General features: G+C 47.2%; 1 protein-coding gene across 3 annotated transcripts in view; it reads left to right on the forward strand.

Moving 5' to 3' along the window:
- Window positions 1-25,880, forward strand: part of PRICKLE2 (prickle planar cell polarity protein 2) — a 342,842-nt gene that overhangs the window by 284,253 nt on the left and 32,709 nt on the right. For all 3 annotated transcript variants that reach the window (XR_009542736.1, XM_060161421.1, XM_060161422.1), the window contains 2 exons: window positions 3,689-3,875; window positions 8,764-9,636. Coding sequence is in view for 2 of the 3 variants with exons in the window: in XM_060161421.1 (XP_060017404.1) it covers window positions 3,689-3,875; window positions 8,764-9,636 (1,060 nt within the window). In the remaining variant the exon portion in view is untranslated. The remainder of the gene's footprint in view (window positions 1-3,688; window positions 3,876-8,763; window positions 9,637-25,880) is intronic.

Below are 25,880 nucleotides of genomic sequence, written 5' to 3' on the forward strand. Positions count from 1 at the left end.
TGGTTTGAAATTTTTGCTTATTGAGATCTTATTCACACAGCATAAGATTTACCCTTTTAATGTGTACAATTCAGTGGTTTTTAGTGTATTCACAGAGTTGGACAACCATCACTACTGCCTAATTCCAGATCATTTTCATCACCGAAAAAGCAACACCAGGTCCATTAGCAGTCACTCCCCTTTTCCCCTCCCTCTAGCCCCTGGCAACCAGTAATCTCTGTCCCCATGAATTTACATATTCCAGACACTTCATATAAGTGGATTAATGCACCATATGACCTTTTGTGTCTGGCTTTGTTCACTTAGCACAGTGTTTTTGCGGTTTTCCCGAGTTCCAGCATGTATCAGTACTTTCCTTTTCATGGCTGAAGAATAACCAGTTGTGTGTATATATCACATTTTGTCTAGCCATTTATTAATTGATAGACATTTACATTGTTTTCACTTTTTGACTATTATGTACAATGCTGCTATGAATGTTGATATACGAGTTTTTGTGTGGACATATATTTTCTGTTCTCTTGAGTATATACCGAGGAGTGGAATTGATGGGTCATATGGTAGTTCTGTGTTTAACGTTTTGAGGGAATCTAAACTGTTGTCAAGAGGAGCTGCACCATTTTACATTCCCACTATCAATGAAGATTCCAATTTCTCACATTCTCCTCAATTCTTTTTTTTTTTTTAACATCTTTATTGGGGTATAATTGCTTTACAATGGTGTGTTAGTTTCTGCTTTATAACAAAGTGAATCAGTTATACATATACATATGTTCCCATATCTCTTCCCTCTTGCGTCTCCCTCCCTCCCACCCTCCCTATCCTACCCCTCCAGGCGGTCACAAAGCACCAAGCTGATCTCCCTGTGCTATGCGGCTGCTTCCCACTAGCTATCTACCTTACGTTTGGTAGTGTATATATGTCCATGCCTCTCTCTCGCTTTGTCACAGCTCACCCTTCCCCCTCCCCATATCCTCAAGTCCATTCTCTAGTAGGTCTGTGTCTTTATTCCTGTCTTACCCCTAGGTTCTTCATGACATTTTTTTTTCTTAAATTCTATATATATGTGTTAGCAAACGGTATTTTTCTTTCTCTTTTTGACTTACTTCACTCTGTATGACAGACTCTAGGTCTATCCACCTCATTACAGATAGCTCAATTTCGTTTCTTTTTATGGCTGAGTAATATTCCATTGTATATATGTGCCACATCTTCTTTATCCATTCATCCGATGATGGGCACTTAGGTTGTTTCCATCTCCAGGCTATTGTAAATAGAGCTGCAATGAGCATTGTGGTACATGACTCTTTTTGAATTATGGTTTTCTCAGGGTATATGCCCAGTAGTGGGATTGCTGGGTCATATGGTAGTTCTATTTGTAGTTTTTTAAGGAACCTCCATACTGTTCTCCATAGTGGCTGTACCAATTCACATTCCCACCAGCAGTGCAAGAGTGTTCCCTTTTCTCCACACCCTCTGCAGCATTTATTGTTTCTAGATTTTTTGATGATGGCCATTCTGACTGGTATGAGATGATATCTCATTGTAGTTTTGATTTGCATTTCTCTAATGATTAATGATGTTGAGCATTCTTTCATGTGTTTGTTGGCAGTCTGTATATCTTCTTTGGAGAAATGTCTATTTAGGTCTTCTGCCCATTTTTGGATTGGGTTGTTTGTTTTTTTGTTATTGAGTTGCATGAGCTGCTTATAAATTTTGGAAATTAATCCTTTGTCAGTTGCTTCATTTGCAAATATTTTCTCCCATTCTGAGGGTTGTCTTTTGGTCTTCTTTATGGTTTCCTTTGCTGTGCAAAAGCTTTGAAGTTTCATTAGGTCCCATTTGTTTATTTTTGTTTTTATTTCCATTTCTCTGGGAGGTGGGTCAGAAAGGATCTTGCTGTGATTTATGTCATAGAGTGTTCTGCCTATGTATTCCTCTAAGAGTTTGATAGTTTCTGGCCTTACATTTAGGTCTTTAATCCATTTTGAGCTTATTTTTGTGTATGGTGTTAGGGAGTGATCTAATCTCATACTTTTACATGTAGCTGTCCAGTTTTCCCAGCACCACTTATTGAAGAGGCTGTTCTTTCTCCACTATACATTCCTGCCTCCTTTATCAAAGATCAGGTGACCATATGTGCGTGGGTTTATCTCTGGGCTTTCTATCCTGTTCCATTGATCTATCTTTCTGTTTTTGTACCAGTACCATACTGTCTTGATTACTGTAGCTTTGTAGTATAGTCTGAAGTCAGGGAGCCTGATCCCTCCAGCTCCGTTTTTCGTTCTCAAGATTGCTTTGGCTATTCGGGGTCTTTTGTGTTTCCATACAACTTTCTCCTCAATTCTTGTTTGTCTTTTTCATTATGGTCACCTTAGTTGGTATGAAGTGACATCCTGTGGTGGTTTTGATTGGCTTTTCCTTAATGGCATATAATGTTGAGCATTTGTTTAATGTATTTATTGGCTATATGCATATCTTCTTTTTGGGAGAAATGTCTAGTCAAATCTTCTGCCTGTTTTTTCACTTAGGTGATTTTTCTTTTTCTTGTGGCTTTGTAAGGGTTGTTTATATATTCTGGATACTAGTCCCTTATCAGATATGTGAATTGCAAGTATTTTCTCCCATTCTGTAGTTATATTTTCACTTTCTTGATGATGTCCTTTGAAGCATGGAAGTTTTTTATTTCAGTGAAATCCAACTTCTGTTTTTTCTTTTGTTGTCTATGCTTTTAGTAGTCATAGCTAAGAAACCATTGTCTGATTGTCTGATCCAAGTTCATGAAAATTTACACCTGTGTTTTCTTCTAAACATTTTATAGTTTTTTTCCTCTTACATTTAGGTCTTTGATCCCTTTTGAGTTAATTTTTATATGTGGTGTGAGGTAGGGGTTCAAATTCATACTTTTGTATATGGCTATTCAGTGGTCCCAGATAGATTTGTTGAAGAGAGTATTCTTTCTTCCATCGAATGTCCTTGTCACCCTTGTCAGTAATCAATTGGCCATAAACACTTGAGCTTATTTCTGCCTTGATTACTGTAGTCTGCAGTAAGCTCTTAAATCTGTGCTTTGAAATTGTAAAAAACTCTGTCTTAGGGGTCAAAACACAAATGCTTCTGAGGGCTAGACAGTTATCGTAAATGAAGGTGACTCATTTTAAGGTAACAGTGAGTGGTGAAAGAAAATGACAAGCTACAGAACTCATCACTCATCTGAAAGCAGCAACCCCTCTTATTGTTGCCATGCAAGAATGTGTAGCACATGTTGCCAAACACGTGTTTTCTAAAGAGAAACCAGGATTCCAGGTGTTTATATGACATTTCTCATTTTAAAAAAATATTGTACATAAGCCAGATTAAATCGATATGGCCAAAGCGCCCATGAGCTGTCAGTTTTTAGTCCTGCTTTATATTCTTTAGGGTAGCATGTTCTTTGTCTTTATACAACGTGGTTAAATTAATCACCGACCAGGCCAGAAACTCTTTAATTGTGCTTTAGGCAAATCCACACGCGGGAACTGATATAGATAGAGAATAAACATACACATAGAGATTTTCTGTTTAATAATTGGTGGACAGGACCTATTTCCCTACCCTTCCAGTTTGGGGCTCTCATAGCTTTCCCCCTTTAAAGTACATTCTCATGGCTGGCTCTTATCCACTGACCATTTGGCTTCTCCATCTCCAGATCATCTTTGCAGATGAATGCACAGAAGCTGAGGGGCGACACTGGCACATGAAACACTTCTGCTGCTTCGAATGCGAGACAGTGCTGGGCGGCCAGCGCTACATCATGAAGGAGGGAAGGCCCTACTGCTGCCACTGCTTCGAGTCCTTGTACGCAGAATATTGCGACACCTGTGCCCAACACATAGGTGAGGCAACTCTTGGTGCTCAGCTTGGTCCTACTCTGACTGGATCTGCTTTGTGTCTGGTATAGTTAGAATCCCTTTGGTTGTAAGTGATAGAAACCCAACTGATACTACCTTAAGTGACAAAGGAAATTTCGTGGCTCACAGGACCAGAAAAGCCAAGAAGGAAATTGGTTTCAGTTAAGGATGGCTCAAGGATTCAAAGTCTGGTTCTTTTTTTCTCCTGTGTGTCTCCGCTCAGTTTGCTTTCTCTTGGCATCATTTGGAAGCGAGCTACCTTTGCAAGGTGGCCAAGATGACCCCCCCCCCCCCAGCTACACTTAGTCTTAGCACTGGTATTCTCTAAAAGGATGGGATCGTGTTTTTTCCAATATCCAAGTCAGGTCCTCCAGATAGGAATGCTGTAGCCCCTCATTTGGTCATCTGTTCCACCCTGGAAAGAAAAGAATAGGGAGTTCCCATTGGAACTCACCCCCAAGGTATACAGTCCCACTACCAAAGGGAGGAGGAGAGGTCTCAGAGGACGATATGAGGGGAAAATGTAAACAGACGTCTTCCACAGCCTCCTCGGAAAACCTCGGGGGGTCAGCAGAGGGAGGAAACAAAGCAGTCCTCGTGGTAGGAAGAGATAGTCAAGGAAACCAAATGGTTTCTGGCATGCATGTCTTTAAAAAAAAGTCAGCAAAAGCTGACCCAGCCAGAAACGAAGTGAGAGAACCTCATATAGCTCGGAAGCTATAAACTCCCCAAAGCAGTGGCAGCTATGAGATGGTGAAAATCATTTTCCCTTTTCAAGTAACTGATTTGTTCAGCCTTCCGTGCTGTTCCCGATCGTGCTGCATCGTAGCTTCTTATTCAGCTTTCCTGTTCTGGCATCTTGAGAATGGGCTGCCCTTTAAAAGGAAAAAAAACAGTCGGCAGCAGATGAATGTCTTTGAGACCAGCAGCCTGATCTTCCTGTGGCTTGTGCAATTCCAAGAAGTCTGCTCGGAGGCTGCCAGCTTCTTACCTGTAGTTGGGAGATACGGAGATGATCAGTGTGAGAGCCTGTTGTGCCCCGCTTGGAGACACCTGCTGTGTGCTTAGTGGTCCTTTGTCGTTGAGTCCATCCCGTGGACTCAGGCCCGCTTCTGTGGAGCCCTTCTGCGCTGGAGTCCCTGCCAGGCCCAGGGTGGAGCCTTGCTGTGCCACCCTTGGGCCAGCAGCGTTCCCTTCTGGGAGCTGGGGTGTTGTGAAAATCCCCTTTCCCCCACCCCTAAAAACCTCCCCCTCTCACAGCCTGATGCATTTCTCACAGGGTCAAAGAGGTTAAACAGACATACCTCCCTTTATTCTAAGAGCTAGGAAATGAGCTTGATTTGGACAGGTGGTGGGGCAGGTGAGGAAGGGCGAGGGGTGGGGCTCGATCGGGGAAATGGTGTGATGGTGCTGACCCAGCACTGCTCACTGTGGCTTCTGGGTCTGCAGGGAGGTGCCTGCTCAGCTGAGAGAGGCTGAGTATAGACCGCTTACCTATGGCAGCCATACCCCCTGCTTGTTAGTATTTCTATTTCTTCTGTCCCTTTCCATCGAGGCTTAAAAGCCTCTCCAGAAACTGCCACTTAGAATTTTTGCTCAGTAGCTTGGACAAGAGAAAATATGTCACCGCAGCATGTACACCTCAGAAGTTCCCTGTTTTCTTCTGTTTCTGTCTTCTTTTTAGCTTTGATTGGCATTCCCTTCTCCTTCCCTCTGAACGCCATAAAAAGGCATCAGTGCTTTATCAGAAAAGGGGACCACTGTGGCCTGCAGTATTATCACTGCTGTGGTTAAAATACTGTCCCTGATTTTTCTTTTCCTAAATCCACTTTTCTGTACAACATACTTTTCCTGCAACAGAGAAAGGGTATGCTCTGTATATCACACATACCACAGTGTCTGGGTGCTTTGCTCTGACCGTATTATCCAAATATTCCCTATTTATACAGCCACTCAGTGCGGACCCTACAGCAGGAAGCCGTTGCCAGGGCAACGGTGCTTTTGCCTGCTCACAGCAGAGTAAATAGTCCTATAAACATACCGAGGCTGTAGCAGCAGTAGACAGATACACCCTCAGAGAAGTACTTAAAGGGCTTAGGGAGGGAATAAAAAAGGAACGCTTAGATGTGGAACGGCCGAGCCCTTTTCCAGATGTTTAGAGTTCAGGAGCAGTTCAGAGCACCATCTGACATCGTTGATGTTTATCAGGGACCACGTTTCACTGCCTGCTGGGCCGCTTTGGAACATGCCTCCCCCTCCGCTCTCCCTACCGCGGCCCGGCCTTTTGTGAGGCCCCCATCCCCAGAACTAGGCCCCTGCTGCCGCATCTGAGTATGTTTCCTCGCAGAAGCACAGGGAGGCAGCTGGTGGAGGGACAGCCCGTAGGAACTGGACTTGCCGCACACCTCTGAAAGGCAGTGGATAAGGCTGCAGCTGCTTGGGGTGCTGTGCTGAGTTGGAGGTCACAGTGAGGATCCAGGGCAGCTGGGATGTCAGTGGAAGCTCTCTGGAGGAGAGGGAACAGGGGAGAGGGGAGGGAGGGCCGAGCCAGCCTCAGAGTTCTTTCTTGGACAGCATCCAGGTAGCGGCCCTCAGAGCAGAGAGGGAGACAGGCATTGAGACCTAATAAAATCTCAAGAAGAGGGCTGGGAAGAGTTAGCAGAGCACTCACTGCATCTTAACTCAGTTAGTTCTCAAGCAACCCTCTGAAGTAAGTACTATTATTATCCCTGTTTTATTGTGGAGAAGACTCAGGCACAGAGACATGAAGCCACTTGCCTAGGGTCACACAGCCCAACAGCGGCCCAGCCAAGATCGGAATCAAGCTGACGGGCTTCAGCATGTTTACAACCAGCTGGCATGGCGTGGAGCTGCGATTTGAGCTTGCGTTTGTCCGAGTCCTGATGCCTCACCAGGGAGTTCGGCCTGCCTGTGCTGCCTGCTCCTGCTTCCCCCGGCAGCCTGACGGAGGAGAAAATGTTTCTGGAACCCCAGCTTTGCGCCTGCCGTCTCTAGCCCCTCCCCTGCCGGTTCTCACTCCTCCTGGGAATGCGGTGCTGAAAGGGAGTTGATTCGGTGTCCCTCTGATCTTGGAGTGACCCTTGTGGTGGCTCCTGTCCTGCTAAAAATCCCCGCTTGGTCCCTAGGGCCTGACTCCTGAATAAACAGAGACCCCTTAGTTCAGGGAGGAGCTCCTAGGAGAAGAATCTACCTTACGCTTCTCTCTCCCTGGGCTCCAGGGACATAAAGGGAAGTGAGGGGTACATGGGGAGGGCCCGGAGAGGCTGCTGCGCCATCTGCCTTTTGTTCTTGCCCTTCTCCTTTCCCCGGTTTCTTGTTCACAGCCTCTCTAGACAATTATCTAGAGGTTACTCTTGGAAAGTTCAGACTCAGGACTCGAGCCACCAAAGGTGAAAGTTCACATTGGTACTGCCTTTCGGGAGAGGCATTGATCGCTAGGCGTCAGGATTCTTGCAGAGGTCCCTTCCCATCCCACAGTCACTGCTGGGTCTGCATTTTCAGGCTCTCCCTACAAGAGGTTGGGAGGTAGGTCCCACAGCTCCCGGCTCCCATTCTGCCCGTTTAGCAGCTGCTGTCGAAAGAGAGTCTCCCTGTGTCGCTCTCTTAGCAACAGTCCCAGGTGACTCTCCCTTTGGCCTGGTGCAGGTCAGGTGCCCACCCTTGAACTAGTAACTGGGCTGGGAGATACGGTGTTTTTACTGGCCAGTGCTGGTCCAGGTGTGGCTTTAGCCCCGCCCAAAGCTCATGGCCCAAGGGTGGCAGGGAGATGGTGTCCCACAGGGAAGTTAAGTCCTGTAACCAGAAGAGGGCAGAAGAGACTCTGAGACACAACAGGGGCTATGGGAGGTTCCCAGAAGCAGGTGTAACAATGTTATGTAAACGAGACACAGCCCGGGCACGGGACAGAAGTTACGCAAAGGATATGCATGTTTACGGTGAGGTGATGTCTTTGACAGACTACATCCAAGTTTTTCCTTACCGTGAGCTGAAGTCCACTTTTTTCCTTTCCACTAAACTGCTATAGTAATTACCCTTTGGAATGCCAGGCACTGGTGATGGAATTCAATTCATTCATCCATTCCACACATGAAGAGCCCCTACGATGTACCAGGCCATGTTCCTGGAGATATCCCAGAAACTTCATCGTACAACTTCACTTTTAGTAATTAACACATGCACATATGTAGTGGCTCAGTGTCAGGCAGTATCCATGCTGTGAAGAAAATACAGCAGGTAAGGGTGGAGAGTGGTGGAGAGTAGCTTTTAGGGTGGACAGGAAGACTTCTCCATGGAGCTGCCGTTTGAGCAGACCCCTGAGTAGACTGCAAGATGATTATCGAGGTCATGGTTAGGAACAAGACTTCCTGGGTATAGATCTCATCTATGATTCCTAGCTCCTTTACATTAAGCAAGTTATTTAACCTCCTCTGCCTCTGTTTTCTCCTCTGAAAAATGGATGTAATATTAGAAACCTACCTCGTACAGTTGAGAAGTTAAGTGAGTTTACATACACGCAAAGCATTTAAAGCAGTGCTTCTCACACCCTAGTATCATTATTGCTGTTTATCTGGAGGAACACGCCCCAGGCGGAAGGATTCATGGACAGGCCATTTGGATTTAGTTTCTCTGCACTCAGAGCAAATGAGTTAAGAAGGACCTGACTGGGTGGAACGAGGGGGCTGTCCTAATAGGACATGACTACTATTTACACGGGGGCCTGACCATTGATTTATTGACATTTTATTCTGCTGCATCTGGAAGCCTCCGCCAAACCAGGGTCCTGTGTGTTTTATGTCGTCACGTAATAACTCTGAGCAGCTCGTCAGCCTCTTCCTGTCTCTTCTTTTCCCAGGGATCGACCAAGGTCAAATGACCTATGACGGCCAACACTGGCATGCCACTGAGACCTGTTTCTGCTGTGCTCACTGCAAGAAGTCCCTCCTGGGCCGGCCGTTCCTCCCCAAGCAAGGCCAGATCTTCTGCTCACGGGCCTGCAGTGCCGGGGAGGACCCCAACGGTTCTGACTCTTCTGATTCGGCCTTCCAGAACGCCCGGGCCAAGGAGTCCCGGCGCAGCGCCAAAATCGGCAAGAACAAGGGCAAGACAGAAGAGCCCATGCTGAGCCAGCACAGCCAGCTGCAGGTGAGTTCCAACCGGCTGTCGGCTGACGTGGACCCCCTGTCGCTGCAGATGGACCTGCTCAGCCTGTCCAGCCAGACACCCAGCCTCAACCGGGACCCCATCTGGAGGAGCCGGGACGAGCCGTACCATTACGGGAACAAGATGGAGCAGAACCAGTCGCAGAGCCCCTTGCAGCTCCTCAGCCAGTGCAACATCAGAACTTCCTACAGTCCAGGAGGGCAAGGGGCCGGGGCCCAGCCCGACATGTGGGCCAAGCACTTCAGCAACCCCAAAAGGAGCTCATCGCTGGCCATGAAGGGGCACGGTGGCAGCTTCATCAAGGAATGCCGAGAAGACTATTACCCGGGAAGGCTGAGGTCCCAGGAGAGCTACAGTGATATGTCCAGCCAGAGCTTCAGTGAAAACCGAGGCAGCATCCAAGTCCCCAAATATGAGGAGGAGATGGAAGAGGAAGGGGGCATGTCCACTCAGCAGTGTCGGACCCGTCATCCCATCAGTTCACTGAAATATACCGAGGACATGACGCCCACAGAGCAGACCCCGCGGGGCTCCATGGAATCGCTGGCCCTGTCTAACACAACAGGTGAGTTCTGTTTACCTGGAACACAGCGAGCGGACTCTCGGGGTGACCTGATGCCAGTCCTCAAGGTTTGCGCGTTGTGCCCGCCATGTGCTCTCATCCGCCGGGTCGTTGGGGAAGGTGAACCCAAGTGTCGATGGCTTCTGTCTTTGACTGGATTCCCTTTAAGCAGAGCCTGAGCCAGGGATTAGGGTGCCTGTGATGTGTTGAGGACATGCTCCCAAGGAAGGGGAGTGAGAGAAACAGGCTAGGGCGGGGGGAGGAGCCAAGTGAAGAATGGTGTCTGGGCTGGAGTCTAGCTTCAGCCTGAGCCCACAGGGGTCTCTGGAGGATGAGTTGTACCACATGGTTGGTTCCTTCTTGGGACAAGGGGGCTGACGTTTTGCATCACCGTGTCAGTTATTGGCCCAGGGCTGCTGGAGAGTGACCTGGGGATAAGGATGTGGATGTGGGCACGGGGGCAAGACAGCTCCCGTCAGCCAAAGGCAACATTCAGGAGAAGGGGTGGCAGTGAGCTGGAGGGGGGTACTCATGAAACGGGGTGCCGCCTGGGACATCAAAGCATCCGTGACAGCTTCCGTGGCTGTCCTGAACCCCAGTATCTCATTAGGGAGCCGGATTTTTTTGTTTGTTTTTTAAAGAAGATATTGGGGGTAGGAGTTAATTAATTAATTTATTTTTGCTGTGTTGAGTCTTCGTTTCTGTGCGAGGGCTTTCTCTAGTTGCAGCGAGCGGGGGCCACTCTTTATCACGGTGCACGGGCCTCTCACTATTGCGGCCTCTTGTTGCGGAGCACGGGCTCCAGACGCGCAGGCTCAGTAGTTGTGGCTCACAGGCCTAGTTGCTCCGCGGCACGTGCGATCCTCCCAGACCAGGGCTCGAACCTGTGTCCCCTGCATTAGCAGGCAGATTCTCAACTACTGCGCCACCTGGGAAGCCCGGGAGCTGGTTTTAATGTGTAGATAAAGATGAAAGAAATGGGGATGGACAAGGAGAAGGCAGGCAGGCTGAGAAGGACAGAAGTGTTGGGAGAGACAGACAAACAGACACCCCGTTGACTGTTCTGGCCAACCAAATTTTCCAGCTGTTTTCTGTACGTGTGAAGACGATGTCGGTGTCCTCTAAGATGCCACTACTCAAAGTGTAACCTGAGGATCGGGGCTGTCCGCAGTGCACCCCGAGATAAGTACTGAAATTGACAGTGTTTAGAAACTCTTAGAGCAGTCTGACACTGCTGGGACATCCCAAGTGCACATCCAGTGGGCTCGTCTCACGGGTCCAGGTGCAGACCACTCAGGGCGTTGTAGACGCACGGGCGAGTTGTCTGTGGCAAGTGCTGGGTATGAGTCCTGCTCAGGTGGGTCCCATATCAGGCCGCCACAATGGACTGAAAACTAAAAAAACTGGTCCTTCACTACAGATAACTTGGGAAATGCTGCTCTAAGATGCACTAAGTGTCTCTGCCCCTTGTTGGCAGGACACCGAGGAGGGAGATGCACTTCTGTCCCTTACAGTAGAGATTCCCAGAGTCTAATGTGTCTGTCTGGGTGGAGACTGTGACAACCTGATGCACATCAGCCCTGGATGGAGGGAAGGCCACCACTCAGCCCCAGCTGGTTGTTGCCACTTGCAGGGATGTTTATTTATTCAACTAAGAGTGATAGAGCTCTTGCCATGTGCCAGACATTGTTCCAAGCACTTGATAAATAGTCACTCACTTAATTAAATCATCACAACCCTTTGAAAGGTACTCTTAAAATTCTCACTTCAGAGTTGAAGAAACTGAGGCACACAGAGGTTGAAGGACTTGCCCTAAGTCACCCAGCTTTTTTTTTTTTTTTTTTTTTTGCGGTATGCGGGCCTCTCACTGCTGTGGTCTCTCCCGTTGCGGAGCACAGGCTCTGGACGCACAGGCTCAGTGGCCATGGCTCACGGGCCCAGCCGCTCCGCGGCATGTGGGATCTTCCCGGACCGGGGCACGAACCCATGTTCCCTGCATCAGCAGGCGGACTCTCAACCACTGTGCCACCAGGGAAGCCCAGTCACCCAGCTTTTAAACAGGGATTTGAACTTCTGCATGTGACCCCAGAGCAGTGCTCTTAATCACATCAGGGTACCAACCTAATCTGAGCCCCATGCTGTCAAATCTTCCAGTTTTTCCAAAGAAGTTAAAAACGTGGATTTTTTAAAATGTGAAACCTATTGGAACTCTCTGCTGGACAAGCAAAACGTGTCTCTGAGTTGTAGGATATCTATGCGGTGCGTTTTTAATTTTCATCCCCCTCCGATGCTTTCACAGCTGTGTTCTCTTTTGTCCTGGAGGACAGATAGCAGATATCCTTACCCCCATGTTTCAGATGACAAAAATGAGGCGTTGGTAACTAAGCACTTTGCCTACTGTCATAGAAGTGAGCAATTAGTGCAGAGTGACGACCACCTGGCTTCCAGCCCAGTTTGTGCTATTCTCAGAAGATTTATATGCTATAATTATTTAAGAGGCCAGGAGATAAATGTGTAGTTCACACTCTGAAGCAGAGTTTCTCAAAACTAGACCACCTGCATGAGAATCATTGGCTGCTTGATTGAAACATGGACTCCAGGGCCTCCTCCCCAGGCCCGGTGTATCAGACCCAATAGAGGTGGGGTCCAGGGACCTGCATTGTTTTTTTTTATTCAAACAGAAAGTCACAAAAATTATAATCATCCTCATCAGTTCACTCAGTCCCATGTAATTAATTTTTTTTCATCTTGATCTTTTGTTAGCACTTTGATGAACGCATCAGTTTTCCATTAGAGTTCTGAAAATGCTTATTCATTCAGTTCAGCAGTATAGTCAGCTACCAGAAAGCTGTACTTGTCAGAGTCTTTTTCATGAATCAGGAACCTGCATTTTTACCAGCTCCCTGCTGGTGCCGATGCGACCACTGTCTGAGAGCAGTTGTTCTTGGGTTTGTCTGTTCGGACTTTATTGTCCTCACACTGTAGCTTAGGAGGAGATCTAGGGCTTGGAGAATGTTGGAAAGGCCACACGGGTACATTTGAAGAACACACGGTCTCCGATCCTAAGGAAGAGGCCGGGTTGCTTATCCTTGAGATTTTCAACGAATCCTTGGGCAAAGCAACAGATGCCTCTCTGTCACTGAGATTTTTGGAAAGCAGCCCTGAACCATGTCTGATAGAGCTGAGAAAAATTGCTCAGATCCACACTGTCTGATACGGTAAGCCACAAGCCACGTGTGACTGTTGAAATTTGAGTTAATTGAAATGAAATAAAATGAAAATTCTAGGCCCTCAGCTGCACGAGCCACATTTCAAGTGGTCACTAGCCATGCACTAAATTTTAAACTTCTTTTCATTTTAATCAATTTCACTTTCAATAACCATGTGTAGCTAAGCTAGAGGCTACCCTATGGACAGCACAGATGAAGGAAGTGAGCTGTTAGGCCGGGCACAGTTTCAACCCCATTATTAGTCTCTTTGGAAGTTCTCTCATGAGCTCTGGTTTGTCACATTCTAACCTAACGGTTTGGAGTACCAATTCTGGAGTTACACTCCCTAGGTTCACATCCAGACTTCGTCATGTAGGAGCTGTGTGGCCTTGAACAAGTTGCTTAAATTCCGTAAGGTTCGGTGTCCTCATCTGTGGAATCTGGTGAATAATAGTACTTCCTTTGTAGGGTTTTTGTAGAAGGAAACGAGTTTTTGTAAACTTGTGAATATAGTCTTTGACACATATGGCTGTCTCTGATGGTTACCCGCTACTTTTTATTATTATTATTATTTCTCTCTCATCCCAAACACACTGGTGCATGGTTTTGGCCTCTAGGGATGTTTTGGATTTCGGTATCTCCCAGCATCCAGCAGCTGTGCAGGTTCGCATTTTTAGGTTTGAAACTGCTCCCGTGGGTCCTCTTTTTCCTAACCAGCCTGAGAAGAGTGTGAGAAATGGGACTAAAGAAAGCATTTTGTGCCCCTGTGTTTCCATGGATCTGTCAGACACATCAGTGTGGAAGGGAGACGGTAGCTAATATTCATAGCACGGCTTCATTGTTCATCACTGGAGCACACCCTAAATCGCCCTTCACATCCTGTGCCGGACAGACATCACCAAGGATGTGGTGTTGACTAGGCTTGGTAATCGGTCCTTTTGCTGCTGACCCTCACTGTTGCACTCATATTTTGCTAGAAAATTCAGTAGTCTTTTGAGAAGGCAGTGTTGTGAACTATCTGTGTATCTTCAAACCCTGGAATCCCAGTCTATGAGTGAAGGCACGTGTCACCGAAGTCTTAGTCAAAACACCTTGATTCTGCAGCGAAACCTGGATTTCAGAATGATGCATTTTTTTTTCCTCTTTTATGGCCAGTAACTTGTAATTAACTAAGTCGGCAGTGTTTAATCCGGCACAAAGCATGATCTTTTTGTGGGCAGCATTTTTCCTTAGAACAGATCTTAGAAAGGCAGGTAGCCCCAGCGGCTGGCCAGCCTCAGATCTGGCCTTCGACACCTCCGGTTTGGTTTAGAAGTGGGAGTGTACTGTCCCTCCCTCCTCCCTGGCAAACACAGTCCATCCATTCTGCTCACACAGAGGGCATCAGGCGGGCACGGTCACCATTTGCATCCCCATCATTTGGAGTCTTGCAGAAGCTCTTTAACCCTGCCATGGCCTAAACATGCCTCTAAAGCCGCTTGCAACCCGGGTGATCATAGTATTAGAAATGGGAATAACAGAATCAACAACAACTAACATTGCCACGTGTGTGTGTCATGTACTAGGTGCAGTTCTAAGCACTTTGCAGGAACTAACTCACAACATCCCTGTGAGGTAGATACAGTTATTTCCGTTTTACAGGTGACTTAAGTGAGACACAGAGAGGCTAAGTAGCCCAAGGCCACACAGCTTGGAACTGGAGGAACAGGATTTAAATCTGGGTGTTCTAGCCCCAGAGCCTGTGCCCTTGACCACCGTGTCATGGCAGAAGCGGATGGTGGTTATGTGGCTGATCAGTGGTGATGACCGTAGTAGACCACTGACTATGATGTCACATGGTAAAGACTTCGTATAGAACAGCTCTTCCAATCTTCATGACAATTCTGTGAGATAAGTCTGATGATTATACCCATTTTACAGTTGAGTACACTAAAGTTCATAGATGTCATGACCTCCCTCCAGTCGCCACTGATGGCCAGGACCGGAGCCCGGGTGTGATAGTCTGCAAAGTCCCTGCCCTTGACCTCTCTGATCTTCATCCTCACAGGAAGGGTCGTCTTCATATCAGGAGATTGGCACTACGGCTCTTCGCTGAAGGGACAAGGATTCCTTTCCCTGTTGCAGCCGGTTTGCTGATATGCCTGTGAGGCTCGGCCAGGGCTAGAGGGAAGCTCTCAAATGAGAGGTGAACAGCAGAGGCAAAGGTGGCTGTCCGAGGTGATGTGCCTGGGTCAGACGCAGGAAAGACGAAGGAGACACGTGCAGACCATCTGGAGGTTGGCATCTGGGCAGGAGGCACTGATGGGGCGGAGACCGCGGCTGTAGAGCAGGTTGGGGTCTGGGTTCAAGTCTCACTGGGGCAGGTGAATAGAGCTGGAATTGAGACTGGTTGCCTCAGGCAGAGGCCACACCAGAGGACAGCTGGAGGCCGTCAGCTGGTCCCCAAAAAAGGGCCCTGTTGATAGCAAAGAGGCTGCGAATAGGGCTGTTTCTTGAGGATCAACCAGATTCTGTTAGGAGTGGTTGGGTCAGAGAGAACTGGGACCTATAGGAAGGAACTGCAGATGTGGATGGGAGTGAGGGAAAGGGAAAGGTGGTTTCTGTTCATTCATTCATTCAGCCAGCAAATGTGACTTGAGTGCCTCCCTCTGTGAGTTACAGCAGAATGAAGGAGAGCATGGGCTGTAGACCAGTTGGCCAGTTGGAAATTGGACTTTGTGGTTTAACACCTATGTTATGCTAGGCAGAACTGGCTTATCTATTCTGTGCCTCACTAGTGGTCATCTTTTTTTGAGGGGGCCGCGCTGCGCAGCTTGCGGGATCGCAGTTCCCCAGCCAGCCATCGAACCCCAGGCCACAGCAGTGAATGTGCCAAAACCTAAGCAGTAGACCACCAGGGAACTCCCTCACTGCCCTCATCTTTAAAATGGAATGCCAGCAGTGCCTTGTAGAGTTGTTGTGGGAATTAAATGAGTTAATTCCTACAGAGAATTTAGGACAATGCTTGACACCCCCTAAGTTACTATCAGAGATTATTCTTAGTAGGTGCCGTGGCCTGTTCAAGGTGCCGGGGATGCAGTGCTGAGCTAAAGTGGACATGGGCCTTCCCCTCCTGCACATTACAGTCTAATGGAGTTTAATACATAGTAACCATCTAATTGTACCATATAATTTTGTATCAGTGGTAAATGTGGGGCTAGGAGGGTATACCACGAGGGCTGTAGCTAAGTTAGGGAGGTCAGAGAGGGCATCCGGAAAAAGTGATGCTTAAGGGGTAAAGGGGAAGGAGCATTCCGGGTAGCATGTCAGCATGTGCAGCAGTCCTGTGGTAGGAGTGTGTGGCAAGTGTAAAGATCTGGAAGAAGGCCCTGTGGCTGGGTGAAGCACAGAGAGTAGTAAGGCTGGGAAGGAAGGCACAGGGGGATGGTGCAGAACCATTTCAGATATTTTAAGCGTTTGGGCCTTTCCACTAAGGACAGTGGAAAGCCCTTGAAGTTTCAGGCCAGCAGGGAGGGGAAGTGACATGATCAGATCTGCATTTTGAAAAGATGGCTCCGGCTGCTGTGTGGGGAATTGATTGCAAGAGGGCAAGTGCTGATACAGTGAGACCCATTAGGAGGCCATCCAGGACCGTGCAGCCAGGAGAGGAGGTGAAGGTGGCAGCCCCCAAGGTGTAGACAGAGCACAGACTGAAATAAGAGGATGCAAGTGACGGTGACCTAGGAGAGGAAATTGGCAGAGCTTTCAGTGCCCTGGGGGAACGGTCTCAGGAGACAGAAGAGCATCGATTTGAAAACATAAAGATGGATCAAAGTTTGCCTGCTCTGTGATTTTTGACCCAGGCCAGCATTAGCAGAAAGTACACGTGTCACTGGCCTGGATATGCAGACGCACAGTAGGAGCAGAGAGGCTTCCTGCTGTCGTTGATCAGTGTTGCACTGTTGTGGCATGTCCACGCCCTTATTATTTTTTTTAATTGAAGTATAGTTGATTTACAATATTACATTAGTTCAGGTGTACAACATAGTGATTCAGTATTTTTATAAATGATGCTCCATTTAAAGTTATTATACAAAATAATGGCTGTATTTCCCTGTGGTGTACTACACACCCTTTTTGCTTACCGGTTTTATACGTAGTATGTGTCCACGACTTTAACATGCATCACCTACATACCTTGACAAGAGAAGCTTGGTGGCATCATACCGGGGCGTATTGATTGCTAGGGGGTAATGGGGTAATTTTTCAGCATTTCTGGCAAACGGGAAAAGGAGGAGAAAACATCAGTGTGAGGATCTGAAGTAACAACTGGAACAGCCCACTTTGCCAAGAATGTCTGCAATGTTTTTAAATCCTTGTAATGCGAAACATTTTTATATTTAATTTGAGGCAGGAGCGTTTCTCCCGTTCTTCTGCGTAGCTTAGATTTCCATCCTCTAACCCAATTTCTCTACTAAAATTGTTGGGTAAAACCTCCTAACCAGCTGGCACCCATTACTCGAGGGCTTCCCCTCAGACGTGCTCATAAATCGCATGGCCCAGATCTTCCTGATCGTTTCCTCCACTGGGGAAGATGTGCGCCCCAGTCTGGAATTACAGATTTGAAAACCTAGAACTCACCTTGAATTCTGTCAGTTGGCCCCAGAGCCAGCCCAGGATCTACGTGGGAAATGCATAGGGATTGTCTTTGTTCACTGGAATTAGAGAACTCTTTTGTTTGCAAGCATCAGAATCCCAACTCGAAAGGGTGTAAAGAACAAGGTTTTGTTTTTAATCAAGTAACTACAAAGTTCCCAGATTTTTGTTCCAGGTACAGCTGGATCCATGTGCACAAATGATGTCATCAGGACTCAGCCTCTTTCCTCTCTCAGTTCTTGTTTCCTCCACACTGGCTTTATTCTCAGGCAGCTCTTCCCAGGGGCAGCAAGGAGAGCTCTCAGCAGCTCTAGGCTAACGTCCGTTAACATCAGCTCAAGGGGAATGGGGACTGATCTGTTTTAATAGTGTCACTGAAAGTCCCAGAATTGAGTCGCATTTGCCTAACTTGGGCCACCCTCGGGGGGGTGGAATCAATGCTCTTTGGCCAAGCCCGAGTCACATGTCTATCCCAGGAACTAGGCAATGGGGTCAAGGTCATCAGAACTGTAGGGATTGAGAATGGAGATGGGGAGCTTCTCCAAGGGAAATCAAAGTAGCCTTTTCAAAGGAAGAGGGATTGTGCTGCAAGAAGGTAAAAGCCACAGGTGTCTACTTCTGGACCACAAGTATTCCACCCATCTGGGGCTGACCCCACCCCTCCCCCACCCCTTGATCTGGTTCCTTCCTCCAAAAGCCCCACCATTTAAACTTGACATCAAATGTCCATTACGTATGTCAGCCATGTTTTTCTGGAGACACAGCTCTGCTCTTTGGGGCATGTCCCTGTGGTGATTTTAATGGGGAGGTTTCAGATGGTTTGAGGGACAGCTTGGATGGTACCCTCTCGCTCCGTGTTGAGGAAGTGATTCAGGAATGCTTTCTGACTGGTCTCATGGGGTGACTGCCTCTGTGCTTCTCGAGCAAGCCACGCCCTCTTGTTGGCATTTCTTAGCTCTGAACCAGGCTCACAGACCAGGGACCAGATGAAAACCAGCAGAGTGAATGTCATAGGAGAGTCTTTTTGTTCCCTATTTCTTTCTGAGTCGGTGTTTTGGTGTGTGGGGAAACAGAGGACATTGTCAGAGCCAGGGGTGACAGATGGAGAGCAGTGGACAGACGGGACAGAGCCCAGCCCACGGTGGCTGGCGCACCCCTGCTCCCTGTCGTGGTCTCGCTGACATTTTCTGGGTCCAGAGAAACTTTTCCAGCATCCTGGTTGGTGTTTTTTAATAAATTTATTTGTTTATTTATTTATGGCTGCGTTGGGTCTTCATTGCTGCCCGCAGGCTTTCTCTAGTTGCAGCGAGCAGGAGCTATTATTCATTGTGGTGTGCGGGCTTCTCATTGTGGTGGCTTTTCTTGTTGTGGAGCACGGGCTCTGGGCACGTGGGCTTCTGTAGTAGTGGCACACGGGCTCAGTAGTTGTGGCACACGGGCTCAGTAGTTGTGGCACACGGGCTTAATTGCTCCGCGGCATGTGGAATCTTCCCGAACCAGGGCTCAAACCCGTGTCCCCTGCAATGGCAGGCGGATTCTTAACCACTGTGCCACCAGGGAAGTCCCCAGTGTCCTGGTTTTTAATAACCATTCAGGAGGCTTATTTATAGCCTCCTTGGGCGTGAGCAGTCAGCTATGCCGAGAGTAAGGAACCGTGGTTGCTGACAGAAAAAAGATGGCTGATTTTATTTGTTTTATTACTGAAAGTGCAACGCTGGAAAAATGGGTCTAGGGTGGAGGCCAGGGGGTGATGGGCTTTTCAGACTGGTACAAGATTTTACAGAGTGGGTTTTTAAAGAATGAGCGTACATTACTCTTGGAACCTTTGAATTGGGGAATCTCACATGGGCAATGAGCTAGCTCTTGTCCACTTGAAAAATGGCTTTGAAATGCAGGTCTTTAGGATTTATTTTTTTAAATACTGACAGTTAGGAAAATGTAAAAGAGAAGAATTGAGAAAACTGATAGAAACAGGGAAAAAATATCCCAACGCCTACCACTTGACTAGTGCTAATATTTTGGTGAATTTTCCAGTTTTTCCCTGTATACTGGTATATCATTTTTTTCTGAGTTGTAGGCAGACTGAATATTTTGTGTCCTGAATTTCTTCATTTGCATTCTATTATCAGCTTATGTTCAGAGCTTTTGTAACCCATCATTTTTGATGACTGCATTAATATTCAGCTGAGTGACTGTTACTACGTCTCTGGAACTGGACACTTAGGCAGTTTCCAAACTGATTTTTATTCAAATCTTGATTTCCTTTGCGTTCCATCAACAAAACGTACTTTTTTGACCTTCCCTTTTCTTATCAACATAAACCTAAATATTTTGGCTCAGTGGCTCACCAGATCCTTGACCTTCTCAGCTTGGCCACTTGGGAAAGCATTTTAGCATCTCCTCCACAGAGTGTTCTGGTGGCAGCATGAGGTCTGTCAGCAGTACCGTGCCGACCATCACCTGTCTTAACCCTCTTCAACCCATACATGAAGTGTGTCCCAGAGCCCTGGAAAATTAATGTGATTGAAACCCCACTTCCTAGCATGAGCCGTAGGGAGCCAGCTTTTAGGAGTATACTTCTCCATGTGAACAGTCAACCGTCCACTCCATCAGTTAGAGTCATCCAGGGACCACCTACATTATATTCCTTTGGGATGCTTGCCAATAATGCAAATTCTTGGGCCCCACCCCAAACTCACAAACAGAATCTCTCAGGGCTCAACCCTGGACTCAGGGTTTTCTAACACGTGCTCCCGGAGGACTCTCAGGCCCACTAAGTTCGAGGAAGGACCATTGAGCTAGAGATACCCAGACTCCTCACCTCATCACCTGAGTGATCAGCCATACTTACCGTTTCGTCTAGGGCTGGAACATTCATCCATCCTACAGTGCCCTTTTGCATCTCCTCTTAGCCCTGAGTCCAGCCTCCTGTGTAGACAAAAGAAAAAATAGACCGTGCTTGTTCTGAAAAGCTCTGAAGGTGTCCCTGATAACAAATCGCTCTTGGTCCAGTAAGTGGCATTCTCATGAGTTAAGAGCACATGATCTGAAACATATGGGTGGGATATTCCTTAATGACATAGTATGGGTTAAATAGGAAAGAAAGTAATACTTGCCAAGTGGTTTTGGTATTTTCACAGGATACAGCAGAAAAAGTGGGCAATAAAACACTCTTCAAATAGGACCAGTTTCAGTTCTAAATCAGTGTGAAAATCAAAAGGCCATGAAACCAAAGTTTCATAAGGATAACTTTCACCAGCCCTCCAGTTTTTTACCACCATCGTCTTGAGAGCACCCAGGTAGCTGTCTGCATGCATGTATGTGTTTTTTTCTGAGCTCTGTTCTGCCAGGCGGCTCCTCAAGCCTGCCCTTCCCAAATCAAAACCAGACCGTGACATGTTTCTGTGAGGTAGCTGTCACAAATCAGGCTGAGCAAGCAGGCGGGGCACCGTCTAGAAGATGAAGTCTCTGTGTCCCAACACAAAATTACTAAGAAAAAACCTAGTGTTTTCTTTGGTACAAAAACTTTTAACAGCTTAAAAACGTCATACTGAATTACCCATCCACTTAGCTAGGATTCACGGCATATTTCTTCCTTTTTTTTTTTTTTTTTTTCTTTTCCCCTCTGTTCTGGAAAATCATGTTTCTCAACTCTCAGCTACCCAGGGTTTTGGCATTCCAGTTTGCAGACCACCCAGCCCCCATCTTCTCCTTTCTCTGTTTTTTCCCCCATGCACAAGGAGTGGAGGCAAAAACGAGCTCATTTTGCTCCTTGCACGGAGGAGTAGAAACTGTCCTGTGCATTTCCATTCTCTGAACCTTTCCTTGGAGCAGATCCTTGACTCTCAGCTGTGCCGGGTCTGAGGGATGCTTGTTTCCTGGGATCAGCCGTCCTGCCCGGTCACATCTGCGTCCCTGAGAGTGTTCAGTCCAAGGACACCCGTGGGGACGTACTTTCGATTCTGACATCGTGAGAGCATCCATGGCAAGGATTCTATAACTGCCCAGCAGCAAGCAGTCTGGACCTCGCCAGGGTTTCTCATCCCGGCTGGAGCAGACTTCCAGTGGCTGCCTTTCAAAACGGAGTTGCTCATTTAAAAGGGCAGGAAAGTCCGTTTCAGGCTTTACATGTGTCTTTTCCTTGGGAGCAGATTGAGCTCAGAGCTGAAAGGGAAGTAAGAGGAGGAGAGAACAGCCTAGAACAACTCATCCTTTTTATTTCTTTCGATACTGGGTCCTGGGTAAAAAGACCAGGGGGAGATTCCCTTTGCCTGAGATGCACATTCATGTACAGACACTGCCCCAGGGTGAGCGTGATGGTCTAGATGAGTGACTCTCAGTAGGGGCAGGTGGAGGTGGGGAGGCTGGGGATTTTGCCACCCAGGGGACATTTGGCATTGTTTGGAGACATTTCTGGGGTGCAGGGTGCTCCTGGCTTCTAATGGGTAGAGGTCCGGGAAGGTACTGCTAAACATCCTCCAGTGCCTAGAACAGCACCTTCCCTCCCGGCAGAGAATTGTCCTGCCTCATGAGCCAGTAGTGCCAGAGCTGAGAAAGCCTGGTCCAGACACAGGGAATTCGATTAGAAAGCATCAGCCCCCATGAAAGCCACTGAGAACCACATCTGAGGAGGTCACGATGTCACATGAAGGGGTGGGTCTGCCTGGCCTGGCATTTCAGAAGCCCTCTCTGCAGCTGAAAGAACCCTTTCTGCTTCTTGGTCTGACCCCCAGCCACAGCGCACAGTGAGTCTTACGGTTTAAGGATCAAACCAACCTGGTTGAAATCCCATCACCACTCTAGCTGCGTGACCGCGGGCAAGTGGCTCAGATCTCTCAGTCCCTCAAATTTCTGCCACATGGGGCTGTCATGGGACAGGAGGTAATATGCAGAAAGCATTTAACTGCGTGCCCGGCACTTGGCAAACTCAATATTTGAGAGTTATTATTACTCTTTTTATTAGGTGCCCCAGTGCGCTGACCTCCTGTCCCTTTCCTTTTAATTCTGTCTCAGCCCGTTGCTCATTTGCCAGGGAGAAGGGGGATTGAATGGAGCTCAGACATCATTATCATAGACAGAGATGGAAGGAGAGGGCCAGGATCAATAGAGGAGCCTGAGTTCTGGCGGTTCTGTAGATGTCACAGACCCAGACCGTGCTGACGTCCACAGCTGGGGAGCTTTATGGCTTAGATTTTCAGGAATGTTTGCAACTGGAAAGATGAGCCCCTTTCTCCCTGAGTCTCAATTTCCCACCGTGTCTGAGCTGAAAGAAGCTACCAGAATCTGTGGCCTAATTATGCCCACATAACACCTATTAGCGCTAACATAACACCTATTAGCACTGAGGGAGCCCGCCTCCCCATGTAAGGAAGCCAGGATGTCACCTCCCAGACCACAGCCTCTCCTCTGCTGATCCCCCTCCCTCCAGTGTCAATGAACTTCTCAGACAATTCCCATTTGCCACAGCTTAGAGGAGTTAATTTGTTCTTGGAATCTGTGGATGAGAAACAGGCCCAGTTCTGGGCCATGAGCTAGGAAGACAGTGGGGGGGTGTCCAACAATGGAAATTTTCCACTGAGATCATTGTCAGTCTCAGAGACATGCCCGGCTGTTATCTGCAGATCCGTTTCAAGTTCAGGCCCCTCGGCAGGGAGAGGAATTCCAGCCTGGCCTGAGGTGCTTATGAAGGTCTCCCTAAAGCAACCCAGATCTCACCATTTTTTTTGTTCGTTTTGAATTGAAGTACAGTTGATTTACAATGTTGTGTTCATTTCTGCTGTACAGCAGAGTGACTCAGTTATACATATATATATTCTTTCTCATATTCTTTTCCATTGTGGTTTATCACAGGATATTAAATATAGTTCCCAGATCTCACCGTTCTTGAGTCAACCGTGGATGACTGGGCTTTCTGTCACCTGAGCATTGTCCTTTGTGGCTCTTCCTGTGCAGGATTAGGGCAGTCCAGGAAGCAGGTAGCTTCCTCTGTCTTCTTCTGCCCTCTGAAACTGTTTAATTTGGGGACTCTGTAGTCAGGGCGTGTGGGCGGCGCACCTTTATCTGGCAACATGGGATGGAACACAGCAGATTGGAGGACATTTTTATTCTGGCTCCTCTGAGCCCCAGGACTGCTGCAAAAGGAGAATTGCAAGCATTCTTAGTGGGTTTTCCCCCCTTCCCCCGCCCTCCAGCAGCTGAACCCAAAGCCCTCCGGGGAGCATTGAGATGTAAATATCATTCACTTGCAACCCAGCCTCTAATATTGTGAACCTCAGTGGCAAAAACTGCATAAGATGCCCCATCATCCTTTATGGTATCCCCCCAGAATACATCTCTAAGGTGCTGGGTTTCTAGGGTTGCCTATTTATTTATTAGAGTTGCCATTTTAAAATTAATTTGTTTGTTTGTTTATGTTGCCATTTAAAAGGGAGCCATGCTCGTGTGTCTCCCTCACCCACTCACAATCCCAACAGTCCTGTTTTATCTATCTTCTATACCAGAGTTTGATACAAGATTGTTTTTTTTTTTTGAAACAAAAAGAATAGGGAAGAGAAAGGCATTTAAAACATCTTGGTTCTGAGTTGTTTTATATTCATTTATTCAACAAATATTTATTGGGCGTCTACCATGTGCCAGGCACTCTGCTCATTGCCACGTATAGGTCGGTGAATAAATCAGACCCAATCCCTGTGTGCGTCAGAGCCCCAGCAGGAAACAGATGGCCCAGGAAAGGGTAATTAAAGGAAGCCTAAGGAAGGAGGCCACTGGGTAGTAACTGATGCCTTAGGCAGAGAAGCTCAGCCAGCCTGCAGCCTGGGGGACAGATCCGGGCAATAAACATCCTGACCTCTCTCACTTTCTGCCCTCTGATTTCCTCCTGGGAGTCAGCCCCAACCAGAAGCCCAAGGGTAAGAGAGCCAGCCATTTGCAGCTTTCTGGGAGAACAGGGTGGAGATGGTCATAGCTGTAGCAGGGGACATACAAGCACACTAAGGGCAGATGATGATGTGTGATACGAAAAGCACGAGCAGGGTAAAGACAGGAGAGAATTGAGGATTAACAACATTAAAAGGATGGTCAGGGAAGCTGTCTGAAGTGATGTTTAAGCTAAGAATTAGATAAGGACTTGACCTTGCAAAGGAAGGGAGGAGGAGAGGAAGATTAAAGGCTTAAGGAATAGCATATGCAAAGGCCCTGAGGCAAGAGAGAACTTTACAGTTCTAATAGTAACTGAAAACAGGCCAGTGTGCTAAGAGTGTAGTTGTCAAGGGGGAGAGCTATACTTAGAGCTCTGAAGCACTCACATTTTATTGCTGACTCAAATTCAGCCTCCTGGCACCCTGTGAGGACACTGCCCTGGTCCCTTTTTAGTGGGGTATCTTAAAGTAGAAAAAGGTGACTTGCAGAGTAGGTTGGGAAAGCAAAGGCATGAGTACGCAGAAACACTAGGTCAGAAATATCATGTGTGTCGGGGAGTGTGGGGGGAGAACTTACTTGAAAACAAAAATGTTTTTGGAAAGAAAAAAATCTGAACTCTTTCTGTTGATCTTTGTGTTGCTGTAGCTTTTTTTTTTTCCCTTCAGTGCTGATTTCTGGCTGGTTGTCTCCTGGATTTCATATACATGGTAACTTGAATTTTACCCCAGGTATCCTGGCTTATTTAGCCAAACCACTAATATATAAATCTGATTAAAGCAAAAAGCCTTTCCTTAAGTAAACAGTAAGCCCTGAAAACATATGATTCACAAATCTTCCTTTATTATTGCACAATTTAGCCAGTTTGGGCCATAGCAAATAGCCTCCAGGGCTCTTGGGACAGATCCGTTGGTCCTCAAGAAGAAAGGAGGATGTTTCCTGGGTGGCTCTTGCCATAGTTACAGAAGGCTTTCACCCAGCCTTCAAGGATCTGAATCCTTCCACCTTTCCTCAAAATTCCTTCCTAAAGGGAAGGTCCAAGAGTTCAACAAGATTGTACATAGTTGGGGGGAAATCATCATGTGACATTGTCCTTGTAGAATCTCAGCGCTGTGGGAAGACAAGAGATGAGACCAAGTGCGTTCACAGTTCAGGACACATTCAGTGACTGGTGACCAAGGCTTATCCTCACAAATCGCGAGAGCCATCACATGTGTGAGGTCCTTGGCGCCATTAGCGTGGTTCTTGTTAACAAGGAAAAGGGAGCCAATATCTCATGGGAATTCCTACCTCAAACTCAAAGGGTATAAAGTGAATAATTAACACTTAATTCGAAAGAGAATGGCCACCGTGTCTTCTCCTTCTCTTTTAAGAGAGAGTTTAGTTGGGCACCTATTGGAAAGATGTAGTGTCAACGAAAAAGTCATCAACGATCTAAGAAAGAAATGGAAAATTTTATTTGAGCCAAGTTGAGGATATAACCTGGGC

This window comes from Lagenorhynchus albirostris, chromosome 10 (genome assembly GCF_949774975.1).
Source record: "Lagenorhynchus albirostris chromosome 10, mLagAlb1.1, whole genome shotgun sequence".
Lineage (NCBI taxonomy): Eukaryota > Metazoa > Chordata > Mammalia > Artiodactyla > Delphinidae > Lagenorhynchus > Lagenorhynchus albirostris.